Source organism: Podarcis liolepis (genome assembly GCF_965112155.1).
Source record: "Podarcis liolepis genome assembly, chromosome: 14".
In the NCBI taxonomy this organism is placed as follows: Eukaryota; Metazoa; Chordata; class Lepidosauria; order Squamata; family Lacertidae; genus Podarcis; species Podarcis liolepis.
Genome location: NC_139569.1, coordinates 19,241,088 through 19,267,414, shown reverse-complemented (window position 1 = coordinate 19,267,414; position 26,327 = coordinate 19,241,088). Strand labels below are relative to the sequence as shown.

Genomic DNA, 26,327 nt, shown 5'->3' with positions numbered 1-26,327 from the left:
ATTAGCAAAACTAACCTGTAGGATCCAAAACCAGGATGAATCAAAATTCCAAAGAGACTGGAGTAAATTTATTGACTATATAAATAATAACTGTAGAAGTTTGAAAACACTAGCAGGATTGAAATAAATCTTACGACATGGACTTGAAATAACCAGGAAACTGGATTTAGATTGGAAATAAAAAACCTGTTAGCGGGAGGGAGGGAAGTCACTGCTCAGCAGAGTGGTGGGGAAAGAGGTGTGTAAATGGATGTTGAAATTTACTGGGGGGTTTTTTTTGTTTGTTTAAAATGAAAATTTAATAAAAATGTATTCAAAAATTAAATAAATAGATATTTGAAAATCTACCCAATTCCCTCAACCATTCCTCATAAGGCTTGGTTTCCAGACCCTTGATCATGGGGAGTTCAGTAAGATGTAAAGCACTTTCTCTGAGTGCGTTGCCTGACTGGTGTCACAAAGGAAAGGCTGTAGCTTACTGTTAGAGCAACTGCTTTGCGTGTGGCAAAGGCCAGGTTCAATCCCTGGTAGGGCTGGAGAGAAAGACTCCAGGAAAGCTGTGGCCGGGCAATGTAGGCAAAGCTGAGCCAGATGGACCAATGGCCGGACTCAGTATAAGGCAGAGTCCCATGCTTCTATTTAATTCAGCCCTATCTTCAGAACCATGAGGACTGGGAGCTTACTCTGTTTGTTGCAGGCAGGCCATAGGGCAGCACTAGAGCACATATTCTGCATGCAGGAGGTTTGAGCCTGGATAGCTCAGCGGGTTAGAGAATGGTGCTGATAACACCAAGGTTGCAGGTTTGATCCCCGTATGTGACAGCTGCATAGTCCTGCACTGCAGTCGGTTAGACTAGATGATCCTCAGGTTCCCTTCGAACTCTAGGATTCTATGGTTCCCGGTTCAATCCCCAGGTAGGACTAAAAATGATTCGCCTCCTGAACCCCTGAAGAACCTCTGCCAACCAATGTAAACAGAGGTGGATGGACCAACAGTCAGACTCAGTCTCATGCAGCTTCCTATGCACACTGGGTGCATCTGTAGCTCAATGACTGGCCCCAGGTTCAAATCATGGCATCCCCAGGCAGGGCTGCAAATTTATGAGGATTAAATCCCTGGGGTGTTGCTGCCAGTCAGTGTAGACCATACTGAACTAGATGGACCAATGTTCTGACTCCGTTTAAGGCAGCTTCCTATGTTCTGACTTAGTTTTAGGGAAGGGTGGTAGTTCAGGAGTAGAGCATCCCCTTTGCATGGAGGTTTCCATCCTCAGCATCTCCAGGTAGGGCTGGGAGAGACTCTTGGTCTGAACTGCTGGGGAGCTGCTGCCAGTCAGTGCGGGCAGTACTGAGCCAGATGGCTGAAGGGTCTGGCTCAGTCCAAGGCAGCTTCCTATGTTCCTGAACAAGTAGCAGGAAATCACCCACAGCCTCCTTGTCACTAATAATTGCCTCTCCTTTGTCTTCCAAGGAATGTGACCTTGAGGCTATCTGCTGCAGCTTCTTCATTTTGTTCTCCTCCACATGCAAGCTGCTCTGAAGTCCATGGGGGAAAGAAATAAGATTTGGTCCACATTTAAAGGCAAACCCACCCAATTCACAGCCACACTTTAAATTTCACGCATCTCCGAATTTCACAGTGCGTTTCTCTAGCCACATAGCGCATACAGAAAGGCATATACCTGGGTAAAATGTGTGTAAAAATGCATGTATTAGTGGAAATAGCTTGCAAAAATGTGTCATATTAGGGAAATTGTTTTGCAAAAGATGTGTTTATTGGGGAAAATGGCATGCAAAATGGTGTGTATTAGGACAAATTCAATAAAATGCTGATGAATTTTTGTGAGGACTATAAAAAAAAAGTGAACTGATGTGGAAAAATTGGACCTAAGATTCATATATATATATATATATATATATATATATATATATATATATATATACATACACACACACACACACACACACATATACATACACACACACACACACACACACACACACACACACACTTTTAAATTTTCTAAATTACATTTCAAAATATTCATTTAAACAACCTTAAATCAACGACTTCCCTGCTTCTCCTTCCATGGTTCATTTTGCATACCATACATCCCTGCATATTTTACATGAACTAAACCATTCAGTAATCCAATGTTATATCCATCAAATCTTATTTACACTGTTGAATTTATCTTAATGCTACCAGCATTAAGATGAACACATTAAATGAACACAATTTTCACTCACAGTAAACATTTTCCAGTCGTCTTTAAATGTGCCTTCTTCTTCTCTTCTTCTATATGTTAAATCTGCAAGCTGTGCATATCCCAATAAGATTCAAAAAATGAGAAACTGGAATTGTCTGGCTCACAGTCGAAAAAGGGATGACACAAAAGGTAAAAAGGATGGGCAGGGTAGAGGAAAACAAGCCAACTGAAATCTGCATCTGAGTTACTACAGGCCGGATATTCTAACAGTCTAATTTAGGAAAGGAAAAAGAGCAAAAGCCTTCAGCAATGTACCTTTTAGCCACCTCAGTTTCCCACACCACAGCTGCTCGGATAAGAGCTATAGATTATATGAACTTATTAGTGGCTAAACCTATTGGTGGGAGGCTGGCTATGCAGGCTAGCCTAGAAGATAGCCTTCGCCAGGTGAGTGAGGCCCACCTTCCCCTGCTGGAGACCTCCAGGCGCCTGGCTCTGCATCTTGCTGAGGAAAGGTGAGAGCAGGTCACAAGTGTGCAAACACCAGGAAATGCTCTTTGCCCCTTTTTGGAGACGGCCTTTGGGGCACTGGCCACGGGGGAGAAATATGACCGCCGAGGACGTGTCGCTGCCTGGATAGGAACACATCAATAACATCCCTTTGTGGGGGAAACAGACAAAATAGCCTTAACAGATGGCACCAAGGTGGCTGTAATTCATTCTCCAGGGATGTCTGGACATTCAGCAGCACTTAAAAAGGGCGGTCAGCCTGCAACTTGCCCTGACCAAGCAGGGCTGTAATTGCTATACAAGCTGGGATCTTCTTTTCTTCGGCAATCACTTGTAGCCGAGTAAGATTGTCTTCCATAAACACGGTCTTAACAGTGAGTCTGTAAGTGACTGTGGTGGCCAATTCTGGATCCACACATTCTTCCACAGTGGGGACATAGGTTTCCGGGTAGGAGTTAATCATCATGAGGGTTTGCCAAGCATGCCTTCCTCTTAGCACGTTTCTCCCTTTTCTCCTGAGTTAGAGTGTCTTCAAAGTCTACAATACCTTTGGTAAAGGCTGTTCTCCAACTGGAGCACTCGCAGGCCAGTGTTTCCTAGTTGTCAGTGTTTATACTACTTTTTTTTTAGATTTGCCTTGAGAGAGTCTTTAAATGTCTTTTGTCGGCCACCAGCATTATACTTTCCATCTTTAAGGATCGCTTTGGAAGGTGATAATCAGGCATCCGCACAACATGACCGTTCCAACAAAGTTGATGTTGAAGAATCATTGCTTTGACACTGGCGATCTTTGCTTCTTCCAGTACACTGGCATTAGTTTGCCTGTCTTCCCAAGTGATGTGTCAAATTTTTCGGAGATACCATTGATGGAATCTTCCGAGGAGCTGGAGATGGCTTTTATAAGTGGTCCGTGTTTCACAAGCATATAGTAAGGTTGGTAGTACAGTAGCTTTGTAAACAAGCATTTTGGTTTCCTTGCGAATGTCCCAGTCCTCAAACACTGTGCACTTCAATCGGGAGAAAGCTGCACTCGCACAGCTCAGGTGAAGCTGAATTTTGGCATCAATGTTGGTCCTTGTGGAAAGATAACTGCCCAGGTAGGGGAAGTGACTGACATTTGGGATACAAGTTGGGATAAGCCTCTGGGAGCTCAGTCTGACCCATCAAAGAACTCACCACCAGCCTTCCAGTAAAGCCGCCATCTGTAGTTAAGGCAGCTCAGAGGCATCATCTCTCATGATGTTAGAAGATCAGATATATAAGCTGGGCACCCAATGGCACCTTCAAGGTTATGGTCACCACAAGGGAATGTCTATTCACCAGGGGGTTGGACTAGATGAATCTTGGGGTCCAATTCTATGACCTCAACTATATTGCTTGACTGTAGCTTGCTCTTGCAACAATTCACGTTATGCAAGAAGGAGAATTACACAGAGTGGAAATAGAAATGGGATTAACTATGGACTAAGGCAGAGGTTTTTAAACTGTGGTCGCCAGCCTGGTGCCCAATAATCTCCACAGTCGCAACTGGACCTAAGTCAGTAGCAACTTCATGTGCCTGGTGAATTTTGAACACTGCCCATGTGGCCCTGAAGGGCTCTTTAGACTCAAAAACATGACAGGTGCCTTGGTGGACCCAATGAAGGACCACCCTGCGAGGTAGATTAGGCTGTGACGGACACCCAGTCACCCAGTGAACTTCACGATCACATGGAGATTTGAACTCTGATCTCCCAAGTCCTAGTCCAACATTCTAACCACTACACACACTGGCAGCCAAGCTGACCAAGAGAACGGAGCAACTCCTCTATGAGGAATGGCAGGCAGCATTTGGGACTTCTTTCGTTTAGAGAAAAGGCGAGTGAGTAAGTGATATGGCAGACGTTTATGAAATTATATACAGCATGGAGAAAGTGGATAGAGAAGTTTTTTCTAAACACTAGAACTTGTGGACATCAAACAAAGCTGAATGTGGGAAGAGTCGGGGGGGGGAGAAAGTCCCTCCAAAGGAGGCAGTGATGGCCACTAAATTGGATGGCTTTAAAAGAGGATTGGACACATTCACAGAGGATAAGGTTATTGATGGCTACTAGCCACAATGGCTATGCTCCGCCTCCACTGGAAGTTGCAGGAAGGGAGTGTGCTGGGCCTGGGGGTAACCCGTGAAACACAGTCCAGGACCGGTCCAGAATCCGTAGGTTTCGCTACGAGTCAGTCCAACAGGGCCAAGGCAAGACACGCAGGAAACCAGGCGAGGACAGGTACAGGATCTCAGGCGGGATCTAGCATACAGCAATGTTGCTCCCGCAACCTGGGGCAGGGTCCAACAGCCTTTTATCTTTGTCAGGGTAGTGGCTGGTCCTGATTCCCCAGCGACTCACCTCCCTGTTTCGCCCGAAGGCGAGCACTCCTCCTGCGAGTACTCAGGTCTCTCCTTCTCTCAGACCTTAGTCTCTGCAGCTCGGTAGATGTTGGTGGGTTACTAGACCCAGAGGCCGCCACAGCCTCCCCTGACCAAACCGGTAAGTGGAGCAGCTGTAAGTGATGGCCCAGCTGAAGGCAACAAGGTAATCCCTGAATCTGGAGTCAGGGTAAGCTCAGGCCCCTGACTCGGTCCAGCTGGGGTTTGTTGCAGGGGAACCTGTGCAGACTGGGACTCTTCAGGATCAGGCCCTGGACTTGGTTCAGGTGATGCCTGAGGCAAAGGATCCGGTGCAGACTGAGTCTCCTCTGGTTCCGAGTCCCAGGCCATCACAGGGAGAGTGCCTTTGTGTTTGGGTCCTGCTTGTGGGTTCCCCTGGCAGGATGCTGGACTAGGTGGGCCATTGGCCTGATCAACCAGGACTATTCTTTCTTACAAAGACAGAGGAGGAGGAGAGAGGGTGGCTGAAAAGCACACAGGAATGCTCTCAGTTCCAGGACTTGGGGGAGCCAGGACCCTTTCCAGGACAAGGTGGGACATGCAAACACCAGGGCTTGCGGATTGTGCAAATGGCACCATGTTAGGGCCGTGGGCTCTCAGCTTTTTAGGTAACCTAGCAAATGCTCAGCCTTGGCACCATCTGGAGCCAGCCCTGCTCCCCAGAAAAGCTCAACTTTAGGGGGTGATCTCCTTAAAAAAGCTCAAGAACTTTGGTGTATCTGCTAGAAAAGGCTCAACAATTTTGGCTGCCTCTCCCCCCATGGGAGGAAGGACCATTGGCCCATGTAGATCAGCATTGTCTACACACTGGTTGGCAGCAGCTCTTGGGCAGCCCTGCCTGGAGATGCTGGGGATTGAACCTGGGGGTTGGTTCTACCTGGAGGCATCTGCCCTACTTCCCAGGTCCCACATGCCCAGGGCAGAACAGTTCCTGGAAACTGTGTTGTGCTGCACTGCCCTGGAATCAGTGGAGGCTAGTCCGTTAAGGATCATGGAACACTGGCCCACCAGACTCAGTCTGTCCTCAGACAGCCCACACATGCCTGCTTCCTGACTTACAACCAGTCCAGGAGGTGGCGGCCCTGCCCCCCAGCTTCCTCTTGTAGAGCTGAGCAGGGAGGAGGCAGGATGGGGACAAACCTAGCATTAGGTGGCTGCAGCTGCTATTGGCTCTGGTTCACCCTAATGTTGGGCTCCCTGCCTTCTATCCTATAGGCTCCAGCAGCCACCAGCCACCTCTGCCAGGCATGTTAGGGCAGTGCACATTGTCTTGTTTCATTTGTGGGGCTTTCTGGGCCAACCTTCAGCCTCACTGTGGATTGCTGTCAGGGCTGCACTTTGGCTTCACAACGATAGCTGGGCCATGTGAGCTGAGCTCTGCCCTCTTAATCAACAGGGCTGTGTCCTCAGACACCGGCCTCTCGAGTGACAACAGCTCCAGGCTGCTGCGGGAACTGTATGTGCTAAGCCCGTCCTGGGAGGCAGCTGCTAGCAGGCTTTGGGCAAGGGGGGTAATGGCACAGAGATGGAACTGGTCCTGAAAACACAGCCATTAAACAATTAAGGATAATGAAATATAATTATAGGTACTCTGAGCAAGGAGTGCAGCACGGAGTAAACCTGTCAGAAGGATGGAAGCAAACAGCAGAAGCATGATCTGTTAAGTGTTATTATAGAGGATACTTTCCCAGCCAGTGGGGGTATAGCTCAGTGGTAGAGCATTTGACTGCAGATCAAGAGGTCCCTGGTTCAAATCCAGGTGCCCCCTCTTTTCTTTTTTTGCTTTTAAAGAAAAACAAAGATTTGGAAAAACTCTCTTAGCTAAGGCTCAACATTTACATTCCTCCCTCGGCTCCAAAGGCACATAACATTTAGAAATGCATTTTCAGGACAAAAGCACACATATCCATTTCCCACCACTCCCAAGGATTTGTTTCCCCCAGGAACGGTTCTGGGCTTTTAACACCAGTGCAAACCAATGCCTACTATATCACTGCAGGTCCGTACTGCAGCAGGACTGCCAACTTTCCAAGCAGTTATTGTAGCTGTGCCTTCAACAACATGCTGTTTTTCAAGAGAATCAGCCATAGTAGGGTTTTGATTGCAGGGAGAGAAACATGATCACCTGCTAATGTCTCTCTACCTGTAGCTGCTGTGAAAGGCAATTCAAGGGGGGGGGCCAAGGAAGGGCTGTAGCTCAGTGGCAGGCTCAGGTTCAATTGCCAACATCAACCTGTGGGTCCCCAGATGTGGTTGGACTACAACTCCCATCATCCCTGAGCTCTGGCCTTGCTAGCGAGGGGTGATGGGAGTTGTAGTTCAACAACATCTGGGGACCCACAGGTTAAGAAAGGCTGACAGTGTTTCCAACCATGGGTCTCCAGCTGTTTTGGGACTACAACTCCCATCATCCCTAGCTAGCAGGGCCAGTGGTCAGGGATGATGGGATTTGTAGTCCAAAAATAGCTGGAGACCAAAGGTTGGGAAACCCTGGTTTAGAAAGACCTGTGTCCAAAATCCTGGGGAGCTGCTGCCAGTCAGTGCAGACAATACTACCACAGGTACACCAATGGTCTGATGTGGTAGAAGGCAGCTAGAAGGTGCTGGCAACTCTACCATGTAGGTGGGCAGTTGCATTGCTAATGGCCACAGGTGATGGGAGTTGTAATTTTTTAAAAAAAAAAATATGTTGCTGAACTGCTTCCTGTACACAGGGTGGAGGTTTTATTACAACCAAGCGATATTTAAATTTTGTTAAATAGACAAATAGAATGTGGAGGGCCAAAGGTTACCCACACCTGGTCCAACATGGTAGGACTGCCAACTTATGAACTGGCCTCTGTCGCTCTGCCCCTTTAACAAGCAGAGGTGGTTTTAGGGCAGTGCCACCGGTTCGCCTGCACTTGTTGCGCAGCCAAGGAGGACACCTTTTCAAAGCCCAGCAAGCTTTCTCCACCTTGGAGAAAGCGGGGTGAGGGCGTCAAATTCTGGGTGCCATATCACCAAAGTCTGCCCCTGTAACAAGATCTTGCTTTGCTGGTGGGAATGTTTTGTTTTCCATGGCAAAGTTATACGTGGAGGCCACACCTTCGTTGCAGGAAAAGGAGCAAGTTAGGCTATTTTTTCCCTTCCTCTCCAATGATAAGCTCACCAACAGTACAAAGCGGCCAAGCCCATGACTCCTTCCAATTAGCCACGATGGCACCAGTATCTGTGGCATTCCCTGGTGTTCCTCTCTCTGCCTCATCTCTGCATTCTTAGCGGCCCCAGCAGACTGAAGGTTGCCGGATTCTGCTCCTGTGCCTTTAACCGCAGTTCGTTCTGTAGATATTTGCTGGTAATAATGCCTGCCTCCATGCTGCGATGAGCTCCACCTGCTGATTTCTGCAGGTTTAGTGGCTACTAAAGGCATAGCAGCAGGCTGGGCCTGTTTTTCTCATCAGCAGGTATCCCATCCCAAATTCCATCTGAGTATTTGTTTGAGCTGAATGGAAGGCAGTGACGGCTGAGGATAGCAGTGTCTCAATATCAAGCTAACAAGTGGCATATGCAATTATAATGTGAATGAATCAGCATGTAAATTGCGGACATACAATGACTTTCTTGTTCTCCTCTCTCTCTCTCTCTCTCTCTCTCTCTCTCTCCCCCCCGCCCCGCCTCGTATTTTATCTGAAGCCATTTGTGATTTGTAAATTCCTTTGTTTTTACCACTTTCAACGCCAGTTGCCTTGTGAGGGCTCTAAAAGGCAGGCAAGAAAAATATTAAACAAACAAGCAAACGAATATAGTGTTACACAGGCACCCCCAACCTTTGGCCCTCCAGATGTTTTTGACTACAATTCCCATCATCCCTGACCACTGGTCCTGTTAGCTAGGGATCATGGGAGTTGTAGGCCAAAACATCTGGAGGGCCGCAGGTTGGGGGTGCCTGGTGTTACAGACCTGGGGGGCTGGTTTGGATGATGTATTCAGGTCCCCTCCAAGCTTGTGTATCTGTAAGATGAGAGTCCCTAGTATAAGGAACTGCTGGAGCGATCAAACTAGTCCCTTTGCGAAATTAATGGCTCTAGCCAAGCTAGTTAAGGACTCTTTTTAGATGTCTAAAGAGTTGGTCCAGTGTGCATGTGTTGCCATAGGAACAACTAGATAGTGATGCCTCTAGAAGGAAGTTGTAGGCTTCTCTTTCTCACCTCTCTGGACACCACTTTATCCTAGGGGGTAGGAGAACACTAGGTCCGGTAATCACATTTGGAGCTGGGAAGACACAGAGACTTGACTAACTCTGTGTGCTGAAGCCAAAATGATGATTTGAGGGTGGGAGGGTGCTGCTCCCTGGAAACCTAACAGAGCAGCAAGAACCTGTTGTGTGTGTGTGTGTGTGGGGGGTAACACAGTGAGCTCTTCCCTCTTACATTCAGCTTGTATATCTATGTAAATAAAGCCATGCATCTCAAAGACACCGTGGTCTCCAGTGACCTCCATTCCAAGAAAACCAGACGTAGCATAAGCACTGGCATCCCTGAAGCCTCTCACTGCTTGGAAAGTGGGGCGCACGAACCAATATCAATCCCCCCCAGACCTGAGACATGTGACAAAGGATATACTTTATTATTGAAACTGTGGGTGCCTTATATTCATACTTTCTTCTTTCGGGGGTTTGGCTTTGCCTTGTTCCCCCAAGACTGAGCAGGATCCAAGCATATGTCCAGGTGGCCCTTGGCTAGGGATCCTGGATTTCAATCTGGTAGCTGCTATCAGAAGTCAGAGAGTCAAAGAGGACACAGAGAAGCTCCTCAGCCTGGGAAGGAAAGCAAATAGCCATTAGATTGTTGGACTCTGACTATGATACAGCCAAGGTTCGAAACCAACACTCAGCCATGAAGTCGCCATACATGCATGTCTGCAGTTCGGAAAAGGCAGCCCAAGATGCAATGCTCACTTATGCAGTCTAGGGCCCTTCTCTCTATGGTCTCCTTGAGAAAGGTGCAAAGGGCAGCAACAAGGAATGACACTTCTCCATGGTGACTCCCCATTTGTGGAATGATCTCCCCAAGGAGACATACCTGGAATATTTCCCTGTCTCTTTTTAGGTACCAGGAAAAACATTTTTATCCACCCAAACCTTTGGATCTTAATTTTCTGCATATTTTGTATCGGGGTGGGGTTGAGATGCTCTTTTATGCATGCTATTGTGAGCATTAAGCTGTTTTTAACTCTGTTTTTAATTAAATCATATAAAAAAATCTTTATGTACCACTATTCATAAAATAGGGATGCGGGTGGCGCTGTGGGTTAAACCACAGAGCCTAGGACTTGCCCATCAGAAGGTCGGCGGTTCGAATCCCCGTGACGGGGTGAGCTCCCGTTGCTCAGTCCCTGCTCCTGCCAACCTAGCAGTTCAAAAGCATGTCAAAGTGCAAGTAGATAAATAGGTACCACTCCGGCGGGAAGGTAAACGGCGTTTCTGTGCGCTGCTCTGGTTCGCCAGAAGCGGCTTAGTCATGCTGGCCACATGACCCAGAACCTGTACGCCGGCTCCCACGGCCAATAAAGCGAGATGAGCGCCCCAACCCCAGAGTCAGTCACGACTGGACCTAATGGTCAGGGGTCCCTTTACCTTTTCATAAAAGATAAATCAGAGTGGTTTACAACAGTTGAACATAAGCTTGTTTTTGTAAGTCACTCCTGAGTTCCTTCTGTTGTTGCTGGAAAAAGTGAATAATAATAATAATAATTCACTTTATGTGTGACACAAACAGAAAACTGCAGCTCAAGACTGGAGCAGGTGAGGCTCTCTGCTAGATGCACACACCTTTGAAAACAAGGGTTTGCTTTCTCATCAAGTGTGAAGCTGACATGTAGCCTGAACTGCCTAATAAATTGAGGGTTTAGAAAAGAAGAGATTAGCAATCAGAATATTCAGGTCTGGGTGCAATTGTGAGTTAGGCATCTGCCCAACCCCCAAAATAAAATAAAAAAACCTGTTCTGAGATTCTAGAAAATGCTTCAGGTTGATTGGCCAGCCAAGGCTGCATATAAAGATGCACATGTACAGTTACCAAGAAACTGCATGGGCTGGATATCCAGAATTGATGGGGACAGCGTGAGATTGTATCCAAGGGAAAGCTTATGTAAGTGTGGGGGTCACTGCAGGACTTCTAACTGGCTGGGATCCTTCCAGGTGGAACCATCAACCTGCTGTTCTGAACAAGGGAGCCAAATGCGCTCTTCCTGGCCTCCTGTCACATTTCAGGTTATTTCCCTTTTTAGAACAGTCCTGTTATGGTGAGGGCTGCCCTCATCTGTTTCTTTGTTCCTCTCAGCGTATTGGGGCAGCTTAATGACACAATGGCTCCCTTTCCAGGCCGTACATTTGAACCAGCCCTCCCAAAGAACCTGGGAACTGCAATTTGTTATGGGAATAGGACTTTTGGTGAGGGGTAAACTGCAATTCCCAGGGGGGAAATCCTCTGCTTTAGATACAGGGTGTGTATGCAGCCTGAAGCTGCCTCCCGGCTGGGAGGTGCAAGCTGATTTACAACCAGCTGACCACTGGAAGCAACCGGCGAGTCAGGCTGTGGTCCACTGAAAGCAAAATGTGCAGCACTCTTAAAAAATATGAAAAGCTTCCTGGGATTGATCTCCATCCTCTGCAGAGCACTGCAGCTGTGCACCCAGGAGCCATTTCTATCTATAAGGATTTAAGATCTCAAATCCTGCTATTAAACCCTGTTGATATGCCTAATATATTGCACTAAGCCCCGACTCAAGGGTGAATGCGGCCGGAAGATGATCCAGTGGGCTTTCTTTCTAGGGGCAATATTTGGAGGCAGGTTTTTCTGCCAGTTCGTTCCCAGGGGAAGTGTGCTGTGATTTAAGGAGATGCAGCCATTTACGGGGAAGCAGGTAGGATGGGAAGAGGGACAGACTTTGGTCCTTTTAATGGCCAAACAATGTGTATGTACGAGTTCCTACGTATATAGATATAATGGGGGAGTGATGAGGGATGCTAAAGGACACAGCTGGAGCCATCCTCACATCATCCTCTGCTAATATCCTCTGCTAATATCTGCTTTGGCTAATATCTGCCCCAGCAGTGAGCATAGGAGCACTTCAGGCTGTGCATTGTGTGTGGTCACAGCTACACCATATATTTAAAGCACACTGATTCCCCCAAAGGCAGCTCGGAACTGTAGCTCATCCCCACCAGAGCTATAATTCCCAGCACCCTTAGCAAACCACGGTTCCCAAGATTCTTTGGAGGAAGCTATCTGCTTTAAATATGTAATGTGGGTGTGGCTTCAGTGACTGTCTGAGCAGTTCTATGTTTAAGCCTTCTGAGAATGCTGGTATGGGGTAAATAGCTAGTAGCAATTCTAACAATGGTAGCGATTGTAGGGTTGCCAACCTGTTTCTTTTTTCATAAAAAAAACAACCCTACTCCTCTGCCCTTAAAAGCAGACTGGTACATGGAGATTTAGTAAGTGAGGCTTTTCTTTGCAGGGAGATGAGCAAAGGGAAAAGCCTCAGAGTGCATAATTTCTGTGCGCTAAGCTGCAGTCTAAGACACAGGAGCCAGAAAAGTAAAAAGATGTTGGCAACCCCATTTGAAGTAGTAGTAGTAGTATTAGCAGCAGTAGCTGTTATGGAACCAGGGTATGTGTCCGTCTGTCTGGATGATACCTATGAGTCCCTTCCAAACCTATCTGCTGAACCAGTCAGACCAGTTTCTTTGTAAGATAATGGCCTGAGCTGGCCAGTTAAGTACAGTGGTACCTCAGGTTAAGAAGTTAATTTGTTCTGGAGGTCCGTTCTTAACCTGAAACTGTTCTTAACCTGAAGAACCACTTTAGCTAATGGGGCCTCCCGCTGCTGCCGCACCACCGCAGTGCGATATCTGTTCTCATCCTGAAGCAAAGTTCTTAACCCAAGGTAATATTTCTGGGTTAGCGAAGTCTGTAACCTGAAGCGTCTGTAACCCAAGGTACCACTGTACTTCCATTTACATATCCAAAGAGGTTTCCCTGTTGCCGTAGAGACAAAAGGGTAGTCCTTTTCCCACCTCGTCTGGCTGGATGCCACATCAACCTAGAAGGGAGAACAAGAAGCCAGGGGGGGGGGCTGTGTGTGTGTGAGAGAGAGAGTGTGTGTGTGTGTGTGTGTGTGTGAGAGAGAGAGAGAGAGAGAGAGAGAGAGAGTTTTGGCTGATGTTGGAGGTTGCAGACACAGAGGCTTGTTTTGCTCTGCGCTGGACTCAAAGCTGCAGCTACAGGATCTCCCTGGGAATCTCTTGGCAAGGCAAGATCCCCGCCCCTATCTTATGCACATGTTGCCTATATGTCTAAATAAAACCCTGTATCCTAGGGACACCACAGTCTCCATTGACCTTCATTCCAAGGAAACTGAGCCCTGGGTAGGCACAGGCATCGCTGGAGTCTCTCGCTGCTCAGAGATTGGGGTGCAGGTAATGGTAACAGGAAGGGGAGAAAAAGGAGCGGGGTGTCAAATCAGGGGCATAGATAAGCAAGAGGAGAGTTGCACTTGCCTGTTTTTCAGTCTTTGGATACAGAAGTTGTTTCATGCACTCTGACACAGCTTGTTTCTGACAGTGATCACTGGGAGGCAGGGGGAGGGGGCATTGAGGAGAGAAAAAAGACCAAGGGGGGGGGGAGAAACTGTTAACACATTGCAGCAGAATCTGTCAACGCCTAGAAACTGCCTAGTTCTGGGGAGGGGGCTTTATGGGTCGGCCTGCCTGTGTCTGCTGCTGAACCGCGTAAGCCCTTTAAATCCAGGGTTCAACAAAGCTTTGCCTAAATGGATTTGAGAATTTAAAAATATAATCCTTCAATATACACAGTAATGACCTGTTATGTAAGACGCTCTCTAGAAATGTAGGAGAGGAGGGGGCGGGGGGGGAGAGGTGTTTATGGGCATTTAATAGCTCTGGAAACCCCAGCCTCGAAACAGAGGTTGCAGCCACCAGGATGAAGCTAAGCAGGTCTGAGCCTGGTCATCCTCTGGATGGGAGACCCTTTGCGTATCCCATTTATGGCAGCTGAAACTCCATGGGGTAAAAGGCAAAACAGGTGTAGCCACTGCTAGTCCTACTCAGAGTAGACCCATTGAAACTGATGGACGTGGCTAACTTGGGTTCATTCATTTGAGTGGATCAACTCTGAGTAAAACTTAATTTAATAAAACCCACAGGCAGGATAGAAGTGAAATAATAACTGAATCGCAGCCATTTTAAGCATCATAGATTTTATTTTCTTTGGACTGGCAGACTTCCAAAGACCCTCACAGCTGAGGGACACCTCTGGTTTTCAGTATCCATCTCCTGACCATAATCTGAATGATGCTTATAGGTAGGGAAGTAATTGTTCTGGCCTATGCATCATTTCTGTTATTTAAGATCGATTTGCCCATTAACCCCTAATCCCAAAGAAAATACAAGAGTTAAGAGTTAATCTATGCAACCTGCAAAGGGTGGGAGACAGACTGCCGTTAATGAGCAAACTAACACCCTGATGACAGTGTATAGCTGTTGAACTACAACTCCCAGCATGCCTGACTATTGGCCATGGTGGCTGTGGCTGATGGGATCTGGAGTTCAGCAACTTCTGAGAGACAGTGTGGTGGAGAGGTTAGAGTCTTGGACTACCTGGCAGTGGCGTAGCGTGGGTTGTCAGCACCCGGGGCAAGGCAAGTAATTTGCGCCCCCTAACCAGTGGATTTGCGCCCCTAACCCCCAGATGTTGCGGCCAGTGCGGCCGGTGCGACCGGGCCCCCCTGCACCCCCCACGCTACGCCACTCTGCAGCAGTAGCTTCAAAACCCACCTTGCCAGTTCCCAAAGGGCACCATGCACAGCAAAATCCAACGCCTTTCATTTTTCTCATTTATTTTTATTATTACTATGTATCTTTAAAAGATAAACATTCAGCGTAACAAAGAACTTAAACCGGAAACCTTTCTTTAGCACACACACACACCCTTAGGGGGATGATCCACCACTCATTTACTTGTGAGCAAGCCCGCCAAACTTGCTGACGAAACCGAAAGCCTCTTAACCCGCTGGCGAGAGGCTTAGCCGGGCCTCGCCCGCCCACCGGCTTCCTCTCAGAGGTTTTTGGGGAGCGCAGGGCGCGGCGAGGCTCGGTGGCACGTCGGGGTGCGGAGGCTGCCCGTGCCGGCCAGGCGTCGGTGGCGGCGTCGGCGCTGCTGCAGCGGCTGCTCCTCCTGCGAGCAGTGAGTGGAGCGCAGCCGCAGCGGCGGTGGGGCGCGCGCGCGCGCTAGGGCGCAAGGCTGGCGGTGGCTGCGGGGAGCCCGGCGGAGGAAGGAACTTGTCCCTTCCCTCTGGACTCGCGCCCCCCCAGATGTTGCGCCCGGTGCGGCCGGCATCCTTGGCACCCCCCACGCTACGCCACTGCTACCTGGGAAACCAGAGTTCAATTCCCACTCAGCCAGGAAGCTCACTAGGCTTGGACCAGTCACTTGTTTTCAAATGAACCAACCTCACAAGGTTGTTGTGAGGAAAGAACGGGGGGAAGAAGAAACTTGAGCTCCTTGGATGGGATATAAATGTACTGTAAAAAAATCCCCACAGATTACATTCCCCAGGTGTGTCTAGGGATATTTGAGGAATTAGATTCCTGTGAATTCCAATGGGAACCAGCCTGATTTGCACCTCCTGGGCTAATGTGCCAACCTGAATGTAACAATCCACCCAATACCACACTTCTTCGAATTCTGTGATACAGTTCTCTGCTCAACAGATATACAAACGTATGTTTAAAAATGAGTATTTTAGGGAAACTGATATTTAGAAATATCTATATTGAACAATGTGGATTTAAATTTTAAAAATTGTGTGAATTTAGGGCTTCAGCCAACGTTAATCCTATATAGAGTAGATCCGTTGAAATTAAGGGACATGGCTCTCTTAGGGTCAACAATTTCAATGGGTCTACTCTGAGTAAAACTCAGTTGGCTACAGCATAATCGTTGGTTTACAGGTTAATACAGGATAGAAATAGGCTTATAGATGAGCATTTACAAACGGATGTGGCTTGTCCAGTCTGCATTATGTCCATGGTCTGCACTGTGTATCATCCCATGTAACTTAAGTTGGGACAAATGGCCTCCACTGTCCCTCCCCCCAGTGATGGTCCTACTATTCTCTCCCCCCACACCCTTACCAGAGCCTTTTTTTTTAAATATCAAAAGGCTGATACTGCACCATACCCACTGATGAACACCCACACACAGTTACCAACATGTAGGAGTACATAGCAGTTTGTGTGCACATTAAACGCACACTTTACCCAGGCAATGCATTTTTGTACACGGTGCTTGCCTAGAGTACTGCCTTGCAAATGGTCCATAATATTTATATGCAGCTTGATTGTAATGGAACCTCAAGGCTGTTTACAAAAAGAACAAAACAATAAAATTAATAAAAACCAACTGAAAGGAACTACTGCATTTTTCCGTGTATAAGACGTCCCATATTTTTAGTGACTCCAAATTAAGAAAACACCCCTCAGCACTACCTGTGTATAAGATGAGCCCCAATTTTAAACCTAATTTTTTGGTTAAAAAAAAAACACCCTAGTCTTATACACGGAAAAATATGGTATTTAAAAACATTTTTTAAAAAATTTAAATCAACAATAAGCTGAAAGCTAGATTAAAACACACATCAACGTTCTACCTGCCCGGATAGGCTTGCCTAAAGAAAAATGTTTTCAGCTGAAAAAGAATACAGTGAAGGCACCTGCCTGATGTCAAGAGGCAGGGAGTTCCAAAGTGCAGGTGATGCCATGCTAAAATATCAATTTCTTACAAACGCACCTGTAGCAATGCCAGTTCCGCAGATTGGAGTGGTTGAGTGGGCATATATGGGGGAACTGGACAAGTTTGCCTTCAAATGTGAACTGAGTCAGATTTCTCCCACATCTCCATGGATGTCTCTGTGTGTCTGCTGTCAAAGACTACTTACATCCCAAGAGACAAAGGTGCATTCAACTGTTTTTGCTCCTCAATGTCTCCTCATCAAACCATAAGTTAAGGGGGTGTCAGAGGCCTCTGTCCTGGGCCCAGTACTCTTTGCCATCAGTGACTTAGATCAGCCAACCTTGTGAACTCTTCCCATCAATCCCAGCCAAAACTGCCAATGATCACAGGTGCTGGAGTCCCAAAACTCTGAAAAAGCACTCGCATCGGCTCTCCCTGAGTTGGGTGAAGGGGATTTGCAGATGACAACACACACACACACACACACACACACACACACACAGAGGGATGAGCTTTTGGAGAGGTCTTTTATTGCTTTTGTAAGCTCTCCAGAGATCTTTGCTGTTGGGCAGCATGTAAATATTGTTAATGAATACATAAACAACCACAACATGAAAAGCAGAGTCAATTTGGGAGGCTCGCAAATTAATTATAAACAGTGTGCGTTTGTGTCCACAAGCAGCGCTTGAGGAAGGATCCTGGTTCCTGTCAAAAGTCTGCATGTGTTAAATGTCTCTGACTGGTCCAGGACAAAGAGGTGTCTATCTGCACATCCCTGCCAAACCAAACTCACAAATAAAATCCAGAAAAGCTTATTAGCCCCACAGGGTTGGAGGGACAACAACCTAGTAACCTGCCTGTCTCTCCATACATTGTTGTGTTAGTGAATATTAGCCTGTTCCAGAGAGTTAGCTATATTTATTCTCTCTCTCCATTTTTAGCAAAAGCAACAGAGTCTCTTTTAACATGCTATGTCCTGGCAGGATAGAATGACTAACTGCCCCAATAGCATCGTGAGCACAAATCAACATGAATGCACAATAAAAAAAAACCATGTAGAGAAACCCTAAATTTCTGTGGATCAGCAGGAAGGGGCCCAACTCTCTTTCATAACGTAGCTAGATTGAAGGACTAAGGCAAGGGAGACCCAGGTTCAAATCTCTGAACCACAGAGCTCCTTGGGTTAGTCACTGTCTATCAGCCAGTATCACCTCTCAGGGGATAAAATGGAGGGGAGAGGGAGAGTCTTGAGCTCCTTTGGAGGAAAGGCAGGATATAAATGAAGTTAATGCAGAGCTCCTCCTCAGCTACTATTAGCCCCTGCTAATATTGTGGCTATATTTGTTCCCAATGGGGAGAATACCAGCTTCAGGGGGGATGTAGGTCAGGAAAAATGTACATGAGAAAACTGAACACCCGCTCTCCTGCTGTCAGTACCTTTGCTTTGATTAAACACACACACACACACACACACACATGCACCGATTTGATTTTGAGTAGACAAAAAGAAATCCAGCAGATCTGATCGATCACAGATCTCCTGCAGCACATCTCTTCTTGCACACTGCAGCCTGCCTTTTGATGTAGACTTGGGTTGTTCTCTCCCCCCCCCCAGCAAACGCTGAATGTGGTGATTTTCTCCAGGGAAGCTTATTGATTCAGCCGGCTGATTCTCAAAGAGAGACTTCCCTTTCGCTGAGCTCCCTGTAGCTATGCGACCAGCGCGGGAAGCCTCCTATCGCGCTTCTTTCTCCATCTCTCTATCTCTGACCTTGAGAAGAGCTTTCCCTTAGCCAATGGGCTCTGCCTCCTCTCTCAATGTACAGCCTCCAAAACCAAGAGCCTTTGGATAGCGTGGACACACCAAGTGGCCCAATAAATAATGGGGTGTGTTCCTTCCTTGGCATTGCAGTTGAAAAGATGGGGGGAGGGAGAGGGAGGGAGGGAGGGAGGGAGGGAGGGAGGGAGGGAGGGAGGGGAGAGAGAACAGCTTAAGATAAATCTGCAGATCTCTGCATTTCAGGGGGTTGGACTAGGTGATCCTCAGGGTCCCTTCCAACTCCGCAATTCTACGATTCTATGAATAGGAGAAGTGGCATGGAAAGGGCAACTCATGTTCTCTGCGCTTAGGGAGGACTGGCTTAGGGAGGACTGTGTCAAAGGTGATGGTGGGGTGGACCCTCCAAGTTCCCATCAGAAAACATAAGCCGTGAGGTTGCCTGTGCTTCACCTGAGAGTCTGTTAGGCCTGGAGTGGTGGGTGGAGGATGTTTTTCAGCTTGGGGACCACATTCCCATCTGGCCAACTGAAATATACTCAGAGTCGAGGGTCAATTTCATGCTCTTTATTCAGCTCATAGTGGTGAGGAGGAATGGCAGTTCCCCCAGAATGCCTACTTTATATACATTATTACACAATGGACCCCACGTGATTGGCTAATTCCGGGATTCACCTGTAGGCCAATCAAGTTGCGGGTTCACTTCCACCTGGAGCTGGATTGGGTGGCTCCTGTGGACCAATAAGACTGCTGCATTCTGGACCCTATTGTTCTAGGACCAACCAGACTGTTGCATTCTGAATCCTATTGTTCTAGGACCAATCAGACTGCTGCATTCTGAATCCTATTGTTCTAGGACCAATCAGACTGCTGCCTTTTGGATCCTATTCAACTCAGTACATAACACCAACCTTCTGGGGACCACATGCGAAGAGGATGCGAAGAAGGACTGGGGAGGAGCATCACAGCCCCTCTCCGCAGCCCACCCCTTCTTCCCAGGCTTCTCCCCTCACCAGCCCTGCTCCACACCCTCCTGAGTGACTGAAATGTGCCCTTGAATTGTGATCATGCTGCTCGCTTGCCTGGATGGCAAGTGGTGTGTGCAGAAACCTCTGGATTTTGCATGGCTGGGATGCAGCCAATTGTTATAGGTTTTGGGTACCAGAATTTGTGTTGTGGGTGCAAGGCACCTGTACTTCCTAGATTTAGTAATTGTTAGGATTTAGCCAATACTTGGAGTATTAAGAGAATGTGCCAGACACTGAATTTAGCAGTGTAAAAATACAGGCTAAATTTGGTGTGTGTGTCCCCCCACCAGAGAATCGCCTGGAGATAAGCCATTAAGAATTGAAGACAGAGTCATGACCCATCAAGATTGGTCATCAGCAAAGCAAAGGCTGTGCCAGCCGCAAATCAGGGGCCGTTAGTAAGACAAAAAGATGGGGTAGGTGCAGAGCTCGAGGTGAGCTGTTTGTTTTATGCTGCAGAATGGGTCAAACAAGATGTTTGGGGGCCCTTGGAATTTGAGGATGCTGAAATGGAAGGAACAGGCCCCTCTTGGGATGTGAAGGCTCTGCACTCTCTCCATGTAGGCTAAGGTTGTATCTATGTATAAATAAACCATATATCATAAAGACACCACAGTCTCTGCTGAGCCTCCCTGTCCAAAAGGAAACACAGACCCTGGTGAGCACACCATTTGGAGACTGGGGTGGCATGTGAAGGTTGCCCATGAGGCAATGTTGTCCTCAGGCTGAAAAGTGTTTCCCACCTCTGCTTTAGTGGCAAGGAGGAAGTGGGAGGGGCAGGGAGGGAGAGAGGAATGGATTTAGGGCTTCTTCTTCCTTGGGGGCTCTCAGAGCCTGGCAAGGAAGACACCAGGCAGCCCAGGGTCGCATGAAGGGGTTGAAGACTATTTCTGCAGCAGGGTCCCTGCAGAGTCCCTGTCTCTAGCATCCTAAGAGTCACTCAGTTAGTACAACTTTTTAGCCACTCCATGCTCCAAAGCCTAAGCATTTAGGGACACTGAAAACACAAGGAGAACGGTGTGTATGTTCTGTTGCGTACAATGGGACCTCAGGGTAAAACACAACTCAAGCAGTCCAAATAATTTGCCCACATATATGCACAGAAAAAAATAGGTCTAGCCAAAAGGAAACACATGGAGATCTGCCTTAATCATTGCAATGCATCCCTAATTACTATTATTGTATAACTGTATAATTATAAGATTATTGCATAATCTTAGAAGGGGGCGTGGCTGTCAGGGAGCGTGGCTGAAACTGTCATGAAGCGCCCTGCACTTCTGAATTTGCCGCAGGGTCAGGGAGATGGGCAGAATGGGCTCCTGGAGGGGGACGCTCAGCCAAAGAAAATGAAGCAGGGATACTAGTTGGGAGTAGCGATGGACAGAATGGTGTTTCTCCATTACTCACTTTTCCATTATTAGGTTCAGCTTGCTATATTTCTGCAGCAATCTGCAATTTGTTTACCAAGACAAAAATCCTCACAAAAATTAGCCAGCATTTCCCCCCAATGCTTGCATGTAATTTTCCTGGTTACAATGCTTTTTTGTAAGTTATTTCCCCTAATTATGCATCTTTATGCACACTCTCCCCTCATTTGCACATTTTGGGGTTGGAAAACTGCATCACAAAACTCAAAGAAGTGTAAATTCAAAAGGTTAGCTGTGTTTTGGTGTGCAGATATTTGGGAAAGTGCAACAGAAGCAGATTCACATTAAAATGCAAAGCGAATTGAATTTCTCTCCCTCCCTAGGGGAGACTAGCTGCTTTCACCACCTGCCTCCCAGAGTGGTGTTTGGGCACTTTGAAAATGGCCCTAGCCATGACAAGCAGGGACATCACACAAGGCACTTTTATAAGGCGCAGCTACAGAGTCTGGTTGAAAAAAACTGGCAACGCTGTTTGCCTGTGAAGTTCTGCTGGGCATTTGTCTGCTCCCTGTTGGAGTCAGCATACTGGGCCGACTAGCTGGATTTTTCCTCTGGCCTGATAGGCCCAGAAACAAGTGATGAGGTGAGTGAGTTAACAGGACAGTGATGTTCTTGCTTACCTGCTCAGCAGGGCATCAAAGCAAACCACTGCATTGTCTCGCTGGGCTGCAATGATCAGGCAGGTGCCTTTCAGTAACTGAGAGCACTGAAAGAGAAAAGAGAATGTGAGCCGCCTTCTACAGGCATCCAGTAAAAGCACTTTGCCAGGAGTCCAATGGGCATCTGACATCACATGCTGCTCTGGGTGGCAGTAATGCAGCCTACTCCATCCAAAAGGCACGCATTATTTACACATGGTTTTCCAGTGGGTTTCCTGTTTTTCTCCCCCAAACACCCAGTGGTGCACCAGAGGTATGGATCGAAGGATTGGTTCATGCGGGTTCTCGGCATTTCTTATTTTTCCAATCTTCAATTCACTTCTCTGAATTCTGCAGCAATTTGCCGCCCCTTCTCTAACCAGGAGGGGTGGAAAAGGTGTTGCCTTTTGATGGATGGGCACTCGCCAGCCTCCATAAAAATCAAGGGGAAGCCGTGCCAGAAGACCAGCCTGCTGCATGGCGAATCTGCACTTGCCAAACTTCACAATGCCAGGAAACTTGTGCCCCCTACAAGGATCTGTTTGGCAAGAAGAGAGGAGAGGAGATCATGGAAAGCTTCCCTTTGGCTCAGATACAATCGCTCCGGCTGGAAGCATGACAGCTCCTCCCCTTCGGTGGACAAGACTCCATCGTAGAAGGGAAAGAGGTCTGTCGTCTCCCACTAGTAAAAGTAAAGGGACCCCGACCATTAGGTCCAGTCGTGGCCGACTCTGGGGTTGTGGCATTCATCTCGCTTTACTGGCCGAGGGAGCTGGCGTACAGCTTCCGGGTCATGTGGCCAGCATGACTAATCCGCTTCTGGCGAACCAGAGCAGCGCACAGAAACGCTGTTTACCTTCCCGCTGGAGCAGTACCTGTTTATCTACTTGCACTTTGACGTGCTTTCGAACTGCTAGGTGGGCAGGAGCAGGGACTGAGAAACTGGAGCTCACCCCGTCGTGGGGATTCAAACAGCCGACCTTCTGATTGGCAAGCCCTAGGCTTTGTGGTGTAACCCACAGCGCCACCCGCATCCCCGTCTCCCATTAGAGCTGCCCTGTTAATGCAAGACTTCCTCCTGCCTCCCCACACCTTTGGGTTTCCACCTTTGTGGCAGAGGCCCTACTGGTGTCCCCAGGTTACAAAAGCAAGTCTAATTGCTCAGTGAACGATGTAATTGCTCTCCTGCACAGATGTACCTTAAAACAGCTGCTGCTGATTAAACATTCTGCTCTTAAAAATAACTTCCATGCTAAGGCTGAAGGGAACATTTGAGGCTGTATTAACTGGAGGAATGAGACACCCTCCCCCCCCCCCGCAAAAATATATTGTGGTCTCTTAATATTCAGCAGCCTTCAGTTAGCAATGCATTTTAGGACACTTTGTTATTAGCACTTCTTAAATACCTTTATTAACTCGAGATACAGGGATTCCTGGGGAATTAATAGCATATGTTCCAAAATAAAAACAACAACAACAAAACACAGCTATCCTTCAAAATCTGTGCATTTTGCAATGCAATTCTCCAAACAGTATGTACAAAAAAAGAGTTTATACAGTGGTGCCCCGCAAGACGAATGCCTCGCAAGACGGAAAACTCGCTAGATGAAAGAGTTTTCCGTTTTGGAGGTGCTTCGCAAAACGAATCTCCTATGGGCTTGCTTCGCAAGACGACAATGTCTTGCGAGTTCCTGCTGGTTTTTCCCCCTCCCCCCCCTTTTTCTAAGCCGCTAAGCTGCTTATCAGCTGATCCGATCAGCAGACAAGCCGCTAATAGCGCTAATCCGCTAATCCGTCAATGGGCTTGCTTCGCAAGACGAAAAAACCGCTAGGCGAAGAGAATCACAGAACGGATTATTTTCGTCTTGCGAGGCACCACTGTATTAATGAAAGAGTGAACAAAAAGGTAAACACATGCAAAAATGTGTATATCAGTCAAAACCACATACAAAACTGTTTTTGGGGAGAATTTCGCACACAAAATGCTGACACATTTTCATAAGGATGGTTTTAAAAGATTGCAAATTGCTGTGGGAAAGTGGAAAACTCATTTGTGAGGCCCACAAATGGGGCAGGAGCCCTTTTCCATTTCTGCTCCTCGGCAGTAATTAATATTCAGTAGTATATTTCATCTGACCATCTAGGCTCCAGTTAACTATTGCCTGAAGAAACCAAATGGGCCCATCAGTATAATAAGCTGTAAATAAATAAGCAGTGCTGCTTAGATGGAAGAGGGGAGCTTTGCTGGAAGAGCTGCAGCTCGGTGTTAAGATTACATCTGAAAGGTCCCAGGTTCTAGGTAGATCTGGAAAAGACTCCTGCCTGACCCTCTAGAGAATGTATGAGCCGTGGTGGTTGGCATCCTACTGAAAGTGGCATGGCAGTAGGCAGGGAGCCTAACAGTAGGTGGCACAGGAGCCAATGGCAGGCAGAGTCCGCTCATTCTGTGTCTGCCCCCATCCTCCCTGCTGAGATCTGCAAGGATAACACAGAAGCTAAGGAGTCTCAAAGCAGCTAACATTCTCCTTTTCCTTCCTCCCCCACAACAAACACTCTGTGAGGTGAGTGGGGCTAAGAAACTTCAAAGAAGTGTGACTAGCCCAAGGTCACCCAGCAGCTGCATGTGGAGGAGCGGGGAAGCGAACCCGGTTCACCAGATTACGAGATTTACCAGATTACGAGTCTACTGCTCTTAACCACTACACCACACTGGCTCTTAGAAGGCAATTGGGCCTGATACGGCATGCAGGCCTTAGTTTGCCTGCCTGTGTTATAAGGGATCTGCATCCCCATGGATTTTGCTGCTCTCCAGTTCCCACTAGCCCCAGCCAGCAAGGCCAATGGTCACAGATGATGGAAGCTGTGGTCCAACACTAATGACAGGGTTTTGCTGTCAGTCAGTGTGGATAATACCGAAGACTGGAGCGATGATCGGACTCAGTATCAGGGCCCTTCTATGAGTTGGCCTACCATGACAGGTGCCTCCCTGTCGGTCGCACTCAGGACTGCAGAGATGAAGCTGGCCCGTGGTTCGTCCATGTTGGTGAGCCGTGCCCCTGTCACCAGGAAGCCTTGGCCAATCAGTCGCTCCAGCAGGACCAGGTAGGGCGGGGGGCTCACCTTCCACAGGGAGGTCTCTGGAAGGATCAGGCAGGTGGCTTGGCAGAGCACAGAAAGCTGAGAGCACTCTGGAAGTGAAAGGAAGGGAACTATCAAATATCTAACTGATCTCTTGGTGAACTCCAGCCGTTCAAACCCTATCACGTACTAAATGAACAATTTTTCTTGTCCAATTTACCATTGTATCTGAGAAAGACTGAGATATCTATCCAGCTGCATGCATATATATATATATTCCTAAAATCAAATACTCAGTTAACTCAATTTTCAATTTGGAATGTTCCACATTTCCATTAAATGCTACATCTGCTCATATATCTGCAGAAGAGGAGATTGAACCAAATCCAAAGGACATCGAGCTCTTGGGTGTGCAATCTCTCCCTCTAGTGGCCAAGCTTGATTCAGAGCAGAAAAACGCACCCTTGTTTACCAGCAAACAGCACCAGTTTTCCCCAAACAATCCTGTTCTGGAAAGGATCTGACAGCTGCTATGCCGCTGCCCTCCCATTTATCGTGTATTCTCAAGAGCTGGAAAAGAGGCAGCGCTGGGGCAAAGTAGGGATCATTTATATGAGGAACTCAAATGGGAGAGCAAAGATTTCCTTACATGTTCAGCAGAACTAAATGACGGATATGAGGCGGGTGATGGGGGGGGGCATCCATTTCCCATGGATAAGCATTCAGATGTGCAGCCCCCTCTGCCTGCTGCCCAATGTGAATCCAGGAACGGCTCTGCCACTCGGTTTTGCTACAACAGGGGTTCTCAAAGTAGCACCCATGGGCACCATGGTGCCATTGAGGTCTTCTCTGCCATGCACTAAGCCTCTCAGCACCCGCACACCCACTCCCTGCCACCTTGATCATGAGGTAGTGAGGGTAGTTAACTTCCTCCCTCGAAAAGTACATAGAGCCGAAGTTGGAAGGGTGAACCTCTCTCCCACTTCCTCACTATAGCTCTATGTGCTTTTCAAGGTTCATGTTTATTCTGCAGGGTATGACTTTTACACCAAGTGGTGTGCATTCTCTCTGTCTCCGTCTGCCTGCCTGCTTGCCTGCCTGCCTGTCTGTCTCTTCACTTCAGACTCTCTGTGGGGGCTCATGGGGGGGTGAGGACTCACTCAGATCCATGGACTTTAAAAAGTGGGTGACCTCCATACTACATTTCTGAACTGGAAATAATTGGTGGGGTGGGTGGGCAGAGTGAGATAGACAGATCTAACCTGGGAGCTACAAAGCACAAGTTGGGGGAAACGGGCACATTGCACGATCACCCAAAAGTGGCCAATCGTAAGGTCAAAATGCAAGGAGCTGCTCTGGGGAGTTTAGACATTTTTTTTAACAATCTGAATGCTGTGGTCAGGAATCCATCAAGCATCCATGTATTTTTTAGTAAAGAG

The 26,327-nt window shown here is 47.5% G+C and overlaps 1 protein-coding gene across 5 annotated transcripts in view; it reads right to left on the bottom strand.

The window, feature by feature from the left end:
- Positions 1–9,729: 9,729 nt before the first annotated feature.
- DNAAF8 (dynein axonemal assembly factor 8) overlaps positions 9,730–26,327 on the bottom strand; it is a 97,725-nt gene continuing 81,127 nt past the window's right edge. For all 5 annotated transcript variants that reach the window (XM_083473604.1, XM_083473602.1, XM_083473605.1 and 2 more), the window contains 4 exons: positions 24,781–24,998; positions 21,793–21,878; positions 13,688–13,757; positions 9,730–9,940 (listed from right to left, as the gene is read on the bottom strand). In XM_083473604.1, coding sequence (XP_083329730.1) covers positions 9,863–9,940; positions 13,688–13,757; positions 21,793–21,878; positions 24,781–24,998 — 452 coding nt within the window. In that variant the 3' untranslated portion in view covers positions 9,730–9,862. The remainder of the gene's footprint in view (positions 9,941–13,687; positions 13,758–21,792; positions 21,879–24,780; positions 24,999–26,327) is intronic.